Here is a 12,406-nt window from a genome sequence, read left to right on the forward strand (position 1 = left end):
CTAAATATCCATGAAACGTACCTAACATATCGGTATATACACAATGCACTGAGGAAGAGGTTTCTGGAAATCTCACTTAAGTAGCTCAGCCTCTTTGAATGCTCAACATTTCTCCTAGGTTGGGGTTCGATTTTGGATCAGCCACCAATATATCTCCTCTGCCATGAAGAACTGGCACTATAGGGAGTATGCACAGACATCACTGTGGCTGCCATTTTGCCGCGAATGTAGCATGGCGAAAGGCTGCAGGCATATCTAATTTGCCTGTCACCACCTTGTACTGCTAAAGCTGCATGCTTGCCACAGCATGGTGTCTGCGGCGTTCACATAAATACCTCCTATTAGTAAACCTGGAATGCCACAGGGAAGAAGTTCATCAGCAACTATTTACTGAGCCCACTGTGTGGGATTTTAAAAAATCCCACACAGTACTGGCAGTTAACCACCCAGCTGAGAGTTTTATGTTTTTTTTTTTCCAGCAGAGGACACCTTCCCAATTTTCACTAAGGACTGCTTAAAAACTTCATGCTCTTGAATAAACTGTATTAAAAAAAATAGATTGTGCAGTTACACCCCGCATGCAATGCCACCCAAAGCTTTACCGCTACTTTCTTCAGGCCAGAAGACTAGACACAAAGCCAGTTATGCCCACAGCTTTTTTTTTTAATGTTGTAGCTCTCACTGCTGTCTCTCACACAATGCAGCACAACAGCACAAAATCAGTCAGCTGCTTGATACTTGAGTTTGTTTGGTTTGGTTTGGTTTATGGGGTTTAACATCCCAAAGCGACTCAGGCTATGAGAGACGCCATAGTGAAGGGCTCCGGAAATTTCAATCACCTGGGGTTCTTTTTTTGACTTCATTGAAATTCGACCGCCGCGGTCGGGATTGAACCCACACCTTTCGGGTCAGCAGCAGCGTACCATAACCACTGAGCCACCGCGGCGGCATACTTGAGTTTGTGTTTCACTGCAAGAGTTTATGTCCACCAACGTGCACAAGTTGAATGGTTTGTGTTGATCAAAGTTTTTTGCATTTTCAGTAAAAAGCGAAACAACGGTCCAGTAAATGTTGAGCTCCTGAGACACTTAAGTTTAATAGTGATCATTATTAGCTGAGTACACTACATTTGCATTTTCCAACTGCGTTTTAGGATTATGAGCTGAGTTGCTAGTTTCTGGCAGTTCACTAAATGCTATGCATGACCAACAGGGCTGGTTATGTTTGCTGCAATAGCAACCAAAAAAAACTTAGAACTTACCCTGATGAGCCTGATTTACAGCAGCTCAATTTACTTACTGCAGCACTGGTTTACACTACTAAAAAAATACTTCAGTAAAACAAGCTTCTGGGCGAGTTGGCTGCATTCTTGAGACATATCAACAGTGCAATAAAACACATTCACAAAAGGAAGGAAACACACACACATGGTCTAACACCGCTGTGTGTTCCCTTGAATGTTTTTTTTTTGCACTGCTGTTATGTAGTAAAAAAAGTTTCGTGTATCAAATTAAAAACTGCAGGGTCAATGCAAAACACTGCTGTTGCATCTATGTGAATTGGCTTCCTACCCTGCAGGTTGGCTAGAAACTTGTGAATTTTCAATCTCTCTTAGTTTTCATCTTCCACATCCTTTATATTTTATAAAACAGCACACACACTCATGTTTTTATTACTACATTCAAGCACCAAAAATAAGCACATCACAAGGCAATTTCCAATGAGCCTTGACATTTTTTAATTCAGAAGTTACCATGCTATATATGACAATAAGGAATCGATAGCAGTATGTCTACATGCATGTGTACCTGTACATGAAGCACTGTATTAATTTCATTTTGCTAACGAGAGCACTGCAAATGCTGCGAGAAAAGTGTTATTTTTTTCCCAAGAAAGTGATACAGGCAACGCAAACTGTCAGCTAACTGTCCCCAAGCACCAATAGTAAGCTGCGAAAGTTTTAGGCTGAGATTCTATATAAACATAGGTGTTCTCGCCAACACGCACTGCTTTCTGCATCCCCACAAAATGCCCCGGAATACAGAACAGAATATCTCCAAACCAAGAAGCACTGTTAAAGCCAAGCTGGAAAGAAGGGTGCACACAGTGAAACACAATATCAAATGGAATGCAGAGTGCTGCCAGATGCCCAAAATTGAAACAAATGTCATTTTGCACCAGCCCGCAGGTCATCTTGCAGGAAGTGGTCGGTGAGGAGAAACTGCACGACGATTCATTCCTTCTTTGGTTTCTCTGCTGGCTTCTCAAAGCTCTCACCAAATTCATTCACACGGCTTTTGTCAACTGGATACAACCTTTAAATGGTTAGGAGAGCAAACAAGAAATCAGATTATGACACCAACACATGCATGCAAAGTACAAACCATGACAATATGATGGCGCCTTATATCTATGCCTCCAGTAGATTAGAGCACGCAAACAGGAAAAATTCTGGCTTGTGTAAAGCAGTAGTGTCAGTAGCACAGTGTTTGCAGCATACACAAGGTGTTTCAGGGAGGCCCACCACTAATTTTTAAAAATAGGTTTTCAGACTTAGAGACTTTTTCTGGCATATTAATACCACTGTTGGAAGACAACCAGAAAAGAGGTGAATCATATGAACTAGTAAAGTGATTAGCTAAATACTAATAGTTAACTTTTAATTAGAGGTTTGTAGCTGGTCATTAGTAATAGCCATATTAGTTTTTAGAAATTTGAAAACGTGATTACGCTCTGCTGCGCCTCAAATTTCTGCTATTTCTCATGTAGTTCAAAACCCGTACACCTGTAGTGCACGCAAAGCGATGCCCATCAAATCGCGTTAAGTTTTAAAAACTAATATGGCTATTACTAATTGCCAGCTACAAATCTCACTTGCAAACAAGTGCTTATCTGTAATAGTTAAAAAGTGTACTATTAAAATTTAGTTAACCACTTTACTAGTTAACATGATTTGCCTCTATTCTGGTATCCACTGGTATTAGTATTATTATGCTGCAAAAAAAAGGAAATTTACCTCAAAAATCCTATTTTCCAAAATTAGTGGAAGGCTTCCTTGAAACACCTGGCATATATAAGTATTCAAAACAATTAAGCAAACAAGCGAAGGGGAATGAGGGGCTCGTTATAAATATGACAGAAGCCAACAGCCACAGAAACCAAGGGGCACAGGGGATTTTTAAGTTATTTATTTTATTTTGTGGTGTTGATCAGTTTAGAATATTACTGAATATGTTATCGCTTAAAGCTAATTGATTAGAAAAGCAGAAGAAAAAACAACCACATGCCGCCGGTGGGATCCGAACCCACGACCTCCGAACAAAGGTTTTCATTTGAAAGAATGGCCATCAGGGTGGCAGGTAGAAAGGGCCACACTTTTTATGGTTACAAAAGAGTACAACACTTAAACTCTGTACTACACACAGCCTCAATGCTTAGACTATCACACATACTGATAATCCTGAAATCAAGAATGACACCAATTAATATAAAACACGCAATAAAATGACTGGGATGCACGAAGTGATCATAAACTTTCCTTTTACCTTGCAAAAGCTATACCTAGGATGTTATGAAAAAACTTGTAAAAACTTGTGAAACAAGTCAATACATGTTATTTTGGAATTGAAGAGGTTATGCATACAGCACTACATTACATATACGGACAAGAAGGGTTCAAATACAAAATAGGGTACAAGTACATGGTTGAGAAAGAAATTCACATTATTGATATTAAAGGAACTAGGAAATGATATTTTCCAAGGTCAAGTAAAGTAAATGAGCGATAGGTAGTCCATCACACATCACTCCACTGAAAGAATTTTTGAGCCACGTTCATTAAAACCAAAGATATCGGCAATAAAAATGACTCTCCCTTCTCCTCCTCAACTCATACATGCTGAGACAGCAGACAGATACAAACAAAACAGCCTCGACGGCCCCACCCAAGAAAAAAATATCGTCAGTTGATGCTTACTTTACATACTTCTCGGTTGTCGCACCCATTTCCCCCCGCATAGGTTTTCGCTTTCCTGGACTTCCTGCACATACTTCAGTAATCGCTTATCTCCTCTTTCTTATCTGTCGTCGTTGGTAGTAATGGACCCAGAGCAGACGCAACAGACACAGGGGATGACTTCGGAACCATCGACATGCGGTAGCACCAAATCGGAACCACGTGTGCAAAGGTATTAAGGCGAAAGCCTTTAATGCCTCATCGCTGTCGACAGAAGGTTGTCAGCAGAGGTGTCACGCTTTTGACGGGTGTCCACCGAGATATGTAAGACAGTTACTGCGTAATTTCCTTTCCTCAAATACAATTTTCATTTTCTTCATCACGGCCCCTCTTTCTTTTTCTTCTTTCACTCCCACTTCCTCCCTTCCTCTATGGTGCGTTTCAGGTGTCCACCGAGATGACAGAAAATTACTGCGCCATTTCCTTTCCTCAAAAAGCGTTGCATTCAAAGGGCAAGGCATCATGCCGAACGGGTGGTGGCGTTCTGTGGATTCCCTGGCAGCGCTACAACACGCTGTCTCGTTCCACTCCTAAAGGCGAAGCTTAAGCGAATTAATTAGCAGTTAATCAGCATTTAGTAATTAATCAGTACATAACCATTAATTAGTAATTTGTCATTTCTTAGTAATTAGTACTTAATAATGTGTGACGTCATCCAGTGGTGACGTCACCAGTGCCACAGAGGCAGTCAAAGTGGTGCGGAAAACGCTTTCGCCTCTACGCATTTTAGACAGTCAAAGTGCCCCCTGAATTTTATACTTTGCTTGTGCATGCCCGAGCGGTTTGTGTAGCAATACAAGAGACGACTTTCACAGCTACCAGAAGTGTACCCCTGACGTCGTGGCTGCTCTGGCTGCATTGAATGGCAGCGTCTCGTCGCCTGTTGCTCACCATGACATCAACATACTAATGATGCAGAAATCTCAGAAAAAAAGTTTCAAAAACCGTCACTAAGAGCACACCAATCTGCACAAGAATTAAAAAAAAACATGGCTTTTAAAAACTAATTATAAATTGCCGCCTCTGTTCCAAGGACTCATACTTTGTGCGAATGCTCAAAAGCATTCGTTGTACACAATAAATTTATTTACCAGCAATCTTTGAACCCATTTCCTAGTCCCTTTAAATCTAACAACATTTTGTTGAACATGCACACAATGTGCCAGGCTGCTCCCGAGTTCTGTGCGATTCACTTGAGAGCAGTTTTTGGCAACACTGCAACAAACCGCTGATGAGACAGCTGTCTCACCAGTGTGACCTTTCCCAATTTTAGTGAAAGCAGCTTACCATCTCTGATATAAATAGACTAGGAATACTGCATCATCCCGAAAGCAAGCCACCCTATGGGCTGTTGGCATTGTAATCAGGAATGCAAACACGTCGTCGATGAAAGTGTTAAATGCCTGCAATGAACAGAAAAGACAGAAATGATGACAAATGTTTGCACTATGCTCTGCAATGTGAGAAATTATGACAGCTGTTATGCTGTGCTACATAACCTCTGTCCCCCTTCCACGCCGTGCTGCCAGTGCAGCATCTTCCTACGCTTGCTGAAGCGCTTTATTTTCTCCCACTGCATTGCACTGTAGCTGTGAACCCTCACCCTCTGTGCTGCGACCCTGTATTCTCCCTCACTCTCGCTGTGTGGAGCCACAGCTGCCCACGTCCTCCATGCTGCACCTCTTCAGTGCAGGGCTCCCCTCTCGCTCTCACTGCCCGACACTCCCTACTGTGCCACATTTGCTATTTGTATAAGCTGCGGCACACTACGAGAAAAAGCTGCAGGCAACTGCATACATGGTACCAAGAATGGTAAATAATGCACCCATGAATGCACTCTCTTCTAAGGCAAAGACACTAGGGTGGCATTGTATTTTCAATGAAGTGTCAAAAGCCGATGTGGCCCTAGCTGCAAGGGCTAGCAAAAAAGGCTTCAGGGCTCTTGAAAAAAAAAAATAACAAAGGTGGTGATACAAGAATAAAAAGCCTGTGAATATAGACAGGACAATGCTTAACAGAAGTATGCAGACTACTCAAACAGTGGCTGATCTTCACCAGTGTGCCCCTTATCAGTGTCAGCTACCATTCACTGCTATTTTAGTATGTTCCAGCAGCTGATGCTAAGCACTAGCAACAGATGTTTAGTGGCTATGATATTGTTCTGAGCACAAATTCAAGTTTAAAATTTTTACTTCTGGCAATGGCTGCTGCAGAAATACAAACATGTTTGTCTACTGAAATTTCGATGCATGCTAAACAACTTCAGGTAGCTGAAAATGATCTGGAGTACAGCATTACAGCGTGTCTCATAACTAGGGGTCGGACTTTCCATTTTTTATTTTTTGAAAATTCGGCAGACCTTTATGGGTGCTCACTTCAGAATGCACTTTCCGTTGTTTTTTTTTGAGGGGAATATTATTTTCTGCGCAAGGATTACCATTTCTTTCATTTATACATGGCAGCCCTGTGTGCTCTAAATTCATGTACACGGTCAATCACACTTAGAGGGAACATGGCTCTGCGTGGCTGCGCACACGCGGAGCACTATTGCAACCAAGCCGTAGGCGAACCCGTGCAAACGGGCAGATGACACGAAGCACCACGCCGAGGTCCCTCTTCTCGTGCGCCACTCTGCATTGATTCATGAACAGGTTAGATGCAATGGCACTCCGCAAATACGTGGCCACGCGGAGCCGTGTTCCTTCTAAGTGCGATTGACCCTGTACAGCTTAACTTGGCTTGTCTGTCAGCAAGAGAAGTTTATATACAAGTAATTAACCCACAATGATCATGCTTACAGTGGTTTCAATATGAAAGACTATATCAGTATAAAAAGAAAGTAACAGCATGGAAGTCAAGTGATCGGGCTGTGAGACAAATATACACAAATAGAAGTTTGTTCCTAACAACTTGGTAGTTCAAAATCCAAAATAAACGAGAAAAAAGCAAGTGAAAGCAATGGGAGAACAACACACACAACACTTGCCTCGCTTAGGAAACTGAAACCAGGCATTTCTGCCTAGTCGCATTTACAGTGGAACCTCGATTATACGTCCCCCGGTCATGCGACGACCCGCATTTTACGACGAATTTGTGCGGTCCCGGCAAAACCCCCATAGAGACAATGCATTAAAAACCTCGGTTATACGACGCAAATTTTAGAAGGACCCCGCTTCGTACGATGGCTGGCTCGTACCGTCCGTCAAAAAAGGTCGTCAGCAAACGCAGGCCGGGATGTACCGTATTTTCGCGATTCTGAGCACCCCCCCTATTTTCGGAAAAAAATTTCTGAAAAAAAAAAAAAACTGCATGCGAATCTAAGCACCCCCGTTTTTGCGCAGAAGAGAGCGTTGCCGAGGCCGCCAAGTGCACTTGCTCTCTTTTTCGTCGAGCCTGTGCAGTCGGAGTCCCAAGGAGGCGCGGCCCGCGTGTTGTTGTTGCGGGCGGCGTGTGTGTTGTTGTTGCGACTGAGAGAAGGATGAAAAGGAAAGCGCACGGGCCCGCCTACTGGCGTGAGCCAAGCCACCACCGCTGCCGAGGAGAGTTAAAAGATCAGAGGAAAGATAAAGAGAAAAGATAAGACGCGCGTCCCAGCAACAGATGCGTCCGCAGGAGCCGACGCTGATGAAAAAACAGATAAGCGGGCGAGGCCGCGCTCGCCCAAGCGAGGACAGCGGCGTCCGCGGCGCTTTTTGTAATGGAAGTAATGGATGCTTGTGCCCCACGATAAAACTTCCGAAGTGGACAGCGATGCAGCGGTTTGCGCTCCCATTCCTAGTTAAGGCCGATTCACACGACGGACCGTTCGCCCGCGACCCGCGCACTACGTGTTCATGCATCAGCACTTCGAGAGGCGCTCTGCCGGCCGCGGCCTCTCATGGCCGGCAGCGCGCCTCTTAAAGGGCGACCCACATGGAGCGAACTTGCGCTGCGGATTTTGAGCGGCGCGGCGGAACGCGGACGCACCGCCGCTGTGCCGCACCACAAGAGGCGGAAAACGGGCGGCTGCCGCCAAACCGCTGCCGACAAAAACAAAAAAAAAAGATTTGTAAGCTTACTCTAAAGCCATTGTTTATTGGAGGGCGCATTCTCACTTTTTAGTTCAGCGTATGCTATCTCCCCTCTCCACTCCACCCCCACTCGGTTTCACCCTGCGCGCCGAGCAACCGGCAGCTGCTGCTAGCAGAGACGCAAAAATAGACTCAGCCTATAGTAGCGCCATCTGGTTCTCGGGACAGGAACCATTATTGTAAACAAACCGGCTCTCCTCGTAAGCCTAGAAGTGGGAGAATCGTCACTTTAAATAAAAAAATAAGGCAAATTTATCACTTATAAGTTTTATTATAGGCAAGGCGAGACGAAGCGAAAGACCGGTGCTCCATTTACGGCCAGTGAACGCAGTGAAAAAGGCAGCAACAACGAGAATTCAGTCAAAAGCGAGGGGTCCGGCTTCGAAAGGCGCCGCCATGTTTGTCGCCGCGCGCGGGCGGAAGCTAGATGCGGGAAGAGAGCGCCCTCATTGGTCCGCGCTGACAGCCCGCATTCGCCGCTTCCGGTGAGCGGCTGACCGCCGGGCGAACGTATCTAGCACTGCTTGGTCGGCGGCGAACGGCCGCCGGCGGCCAAGCGGCCGCCGCCGGGCGGCCGTACGCAGGTTTTCCGCGAGAAACAGTCCGTCGTGTGAATCGGCCTTTACGCGGACGTGTTGCAGAGCGTCGACATCCGGCGCTTTGCTTGCGCGCGGGACGATGTTGGCGACCTACTGCCGGACGTGGCAGCCCTTGAAAGAAAGTTGATGCGCCGAGGTTGGGCAAAGGTGCAAAAAAAAAAAAAAAATTACCGATTTTTTTTAAACGGTAATAAAGATTTTTTTACAAATCTGTTTCAAAGAAATGCTGGGTTTTGTCTTTTTTAATCTGATTGACGTACTTGCCGCGGGCTTGAAGCCGGTCAAAAGTTTTCGGCGCAAGGCCAAGCGCCACTGGCCGCATTCTTTGATTTTCGATTATACGACACCCGGATTATACGACGGTTTCGCGCGGTCCCCTGAACGTCGTATAATCGAGGTTCCACTGTACCTGGTTCCGATAAATGCAAGTGTGTTTCTTGCTTGACACATACGGCTCACTCCTTCAGTTGAGAAATGAACTGTGAAAGGAGCATATGCTTCACAAGAACAAAGTTTTGAATTGTAAAGAAAGAAAAAGTGACCTCGGCTGAAATCCAGAAGAAGCCTGCCTAGGGGTCTCCGATCATATAGTCCGCATGATGTTGGCAGTGACTGAAGTGCCGCTCAACAGTCGCGGAAGCCAGAGCATGACACTTTTTCGTGATGCTAGTGCATGTTTCTGAGTTTACAGTGGATTGTTATGTGAGCAGAAGGCGCTATATGCTAGTAGATGAAGCTTGATGAGGTAGTGGAGCCTCTCTGTCTGCTCTTGGAGTTTTCTAAAGTAGCGGAGCAATGCCTCAAAACATACAACTGTACACTACTTCATTCCAACAATCCCACTGTATAAACACGCTCCTTTTTCCTAGTGACTGATTGTAACTACGCATAACACATTAATATACGTGGATCACCACGTGGTATTTGCCTCCAGCCGCTGAATAATTTGCAATAAGATTTCTTATCTCATCTGTTTCGGTTTTGGTTTTAACAGCCAAGAGATGGTTACGATATCAAAGGTCAGCATAGGCCATGTGAAGCATGAAAAAAAAAACTGCATATAATCGGTGCTTTGTCTAATTCACTACAACGCTAAAGTCAGCCTGCCCAAAGAGCCGGAATCTCGAGTGAAGAAGCAGCAATTATACTACAGTTCTCTTCATGCCTCAGACGATCTATACTGACCTTTGATGTTGCAGCCACTGCTTGACTGTTGAAACCGCAACCGACACAGGTGAGAGAAGAAATTCAATTATAAATTATTTAGCGGCCATAGGCCAATACTGCGTGCTGGTCCATGTATAGTAATGTTTTACACATCATTACAAAGATGAAAACATTCAACTGAAATGTATATGGCGTCTGTAATACTTTCATAGTCAGCAAGGTAGAGCCTATATCTGAAGGATACAAAACTTCTTCGGAAAAACTGTAAACTCTTTCTTTGGTAAATTCCAACCCATACTTGTAGCCCAAGTGTAGCATTGGCACATAAAAATGATTAATTCTTCTCACAGATGGTGACTGTACAACCTTTGAGCCAGTCTTTTCTGATAGCTCAGATGACACAGCAACATAGGCAAAGACAATACCACTGGCACTAATGCTTCCCACTCATCACTGTTTTAAAGTGCACGGCTTTCTCTTGCAGATGGCTTGCACTTCCAGCTGGCACCATCTTTAATTCACAAGAGCGTCTTCAAAGCCATACAAAAGGCCCCTTAAAAAATTCTTTCATGTCTTTTGTGGAATACTAGGACATTCTTTGTTCTCAGTTCACTGAATTTCAACTTTTTTTTTTACTGCAAAAAGTTAGGTGCCTTATACCCCTGTCACACGGGCACGTTAAAGTCCTTTAATATAATGTTTCTTTATATTAAGGGAGTTGCGCGAGGTGTCACACGGAAAAGTTAAACGACGTTTCGCTAAAGCAAGCTTTATAATAAGGGAGCCCGGTGATCTCCCTCAGCGAGCTAAAGGAGCATCCTGTTCCCAGTGAGCAACACAATATTTCTCATGGTCAGCATCAATAAACGTTTGGTATATTTAAAAACATGTTAGAACTGTGGAAATTTGGCACGATGTCACCGCATACACTGGCGGATAGGCGCATGAATAACAAAACAAGCAAAGCGGTCCATGGTGGCTGGGATAGACGCGAACAAGGCTACATTTACCTAAAACACGTCGTTTTATAAATTGTGCTACTGGGCCGCTACCTGAATTTGCAGAAAAAAACCATTCTGGGTGCAAAAATAACTAATACAAAAATAAAAATGCTAACTAAACATAATTTTTTGTCGCAAAAATGCAAACAAAACCGAAAGTGTTGGCCCCCTGGTGGCACGAGAAGAAAGCAGCTAAAGGTCGGCTCTGCGCCGTGTAGCACCGACACCGGTACTTTAAGATAATGCTACCTTTACCGGCTCGCTCGCCTTTATAATAAAGGAGCTTTATGGAGCCTGTGTGACAGGGGTATTAGCCATACATCCCGCAGTTGTTCAAAGCTACACTCATGAAACTGTTTGAACCTGTTTCGACAACTTGCACCGTGAAGTAGCAATGCTCATGCACAGAGTAAGAAAAAGGAGTGCTCCCATCCCAGCATTTGAAATGGCACTGGAAAGAAGTATAAGCAGTGCTGCTACTAACAATGATATTGCTTCTCGAGTGCAATGCTTTGCTTATAAAGAGATCGGCAAATCCAGGCTAGAAGACTTTTACACTGTCACCAACATTTCCCAGCCTGCATGCAAAAATGCCAGCTTAAACTGGTGCTATTATACTACACCATCTTGCAGCTTATTGACAATGACACTGAAGATAAGGGCATGAGGCGATGCCTTTGACAAGTGTGCTCTACTTTTGCTCACCCACAAGCCAACCACACAGGCCTTAGAGGTTTTGACTTCTGCTCGTAGCTAATACCCCACTGTGAGCTAAGACAAGGCATGCAGCACTGCAGTATGACAACTTCTACACTGCTTTATCAGGTGCCAATAAGCAGAGCAAATTGCTCTAACTTTAAAGCTGCCACATTACCAATGTGCAAAATGACAACTCTGTACAAATGTATTTGGCAGGAGATATGACGTACCTTGTACATGAACACTTTCCATGGTAGGTGGGCCACAGACTTGAGCTTATAGTTGAGGAACAGCTGGGGAAGCATGAACAAAAACCCGAAGGCATACACACCTGCATAGTAAAGAACCATGACCCAGCAAAAAATGAAAACAGTGCTCCATCGTGGTTTTATAAGCTGGGCTTATTTACAGGAAGTAAATTTCAATTTACCAATAGATATCTCCTTGCTTTATTATATACTAAAACCAGCATCCAAAGACTGCTTTGTTTCACCCTTTCCCAAGTACTATAAAACAACGGATGAGAGAAAATGAAAGGCTAGTTTTTTAAATTAAGTAACAAGTTCATATGGAGTAACAAGTTACTCCATATGAAAATGTGTTAAATGTGAGAAAACCCATGTACATCAATAAACTTTTAGGGAAGGAGAAGGCAAAAACACAGAACAAATTTCTGTTTCCTTACGTGTTATTTTTTTTATTTGTCAAGAGTGCCACTAAGCATAGGCTTAGAAAAGGGGATGGGGTTTATGGTTTATCGGAGTTTGGGATGTAGGAGAATGTTAAAAGAAGTTTCACTACAATACCTACAAAGTGAGTCAATATAGTAAGATTTTAAATTATTGGGTCTTTCTC

The 12,406-nt window shown here is 43.8% G+C and overlaps 1 protein-coding gene across 2 annotated transcripts in view; it reads right to left on the minus strand.

Moving 5' to 3' along the window:
- Window positions 1-1,656: 1,656 nt before the first annotated feature.
- Window positions 1,657-12,406, minus strand: part of LOC149351149 (lipid scramblase CLPTM1L) — a 43,435-nt gene continuing 32,685 nt past the window's right edge. For both annotated transcript variants that reach the window (XM_089580428.1, XM_089580429.1), the window contains 3 exons: window positions 11,782-11,882; window positions 5,303-5,418; window positions 1,657-2,315 (listed from right to left, as the gene is read on the minus strand). In XM_089580428.1, coding sequence (XP_089436554.1) covers window positions 2,234-2,315; window positions 5,303-5,418; window positions 11,782-11,882 — 299 coding nt within the window. In that variant the 3' untranslated portion in view covers window positions 1,657-2,233. The remainder of the gene's footprint in view (window positions 2,316-5,302; window positions 5,419-11,781; window positions 11,883-12,406) is intronic.

The sequence above is a fragment of the Amblyomma mixtum genome, chromosome 3 (genome assembly GCF_055824585.1).
Source record: "Amblyomma mixtum isolate Tamu chromosome 3, ASM5582458v1, whole genome shotgun sequence".
Taxonomy (NCBI): domain Eukaryota; kingdom Metazoa; phylum Arthropoda; class Arachnida; order Ixodida; family Ixodidae; genus Amblyomma; species Amblyomma mixtum.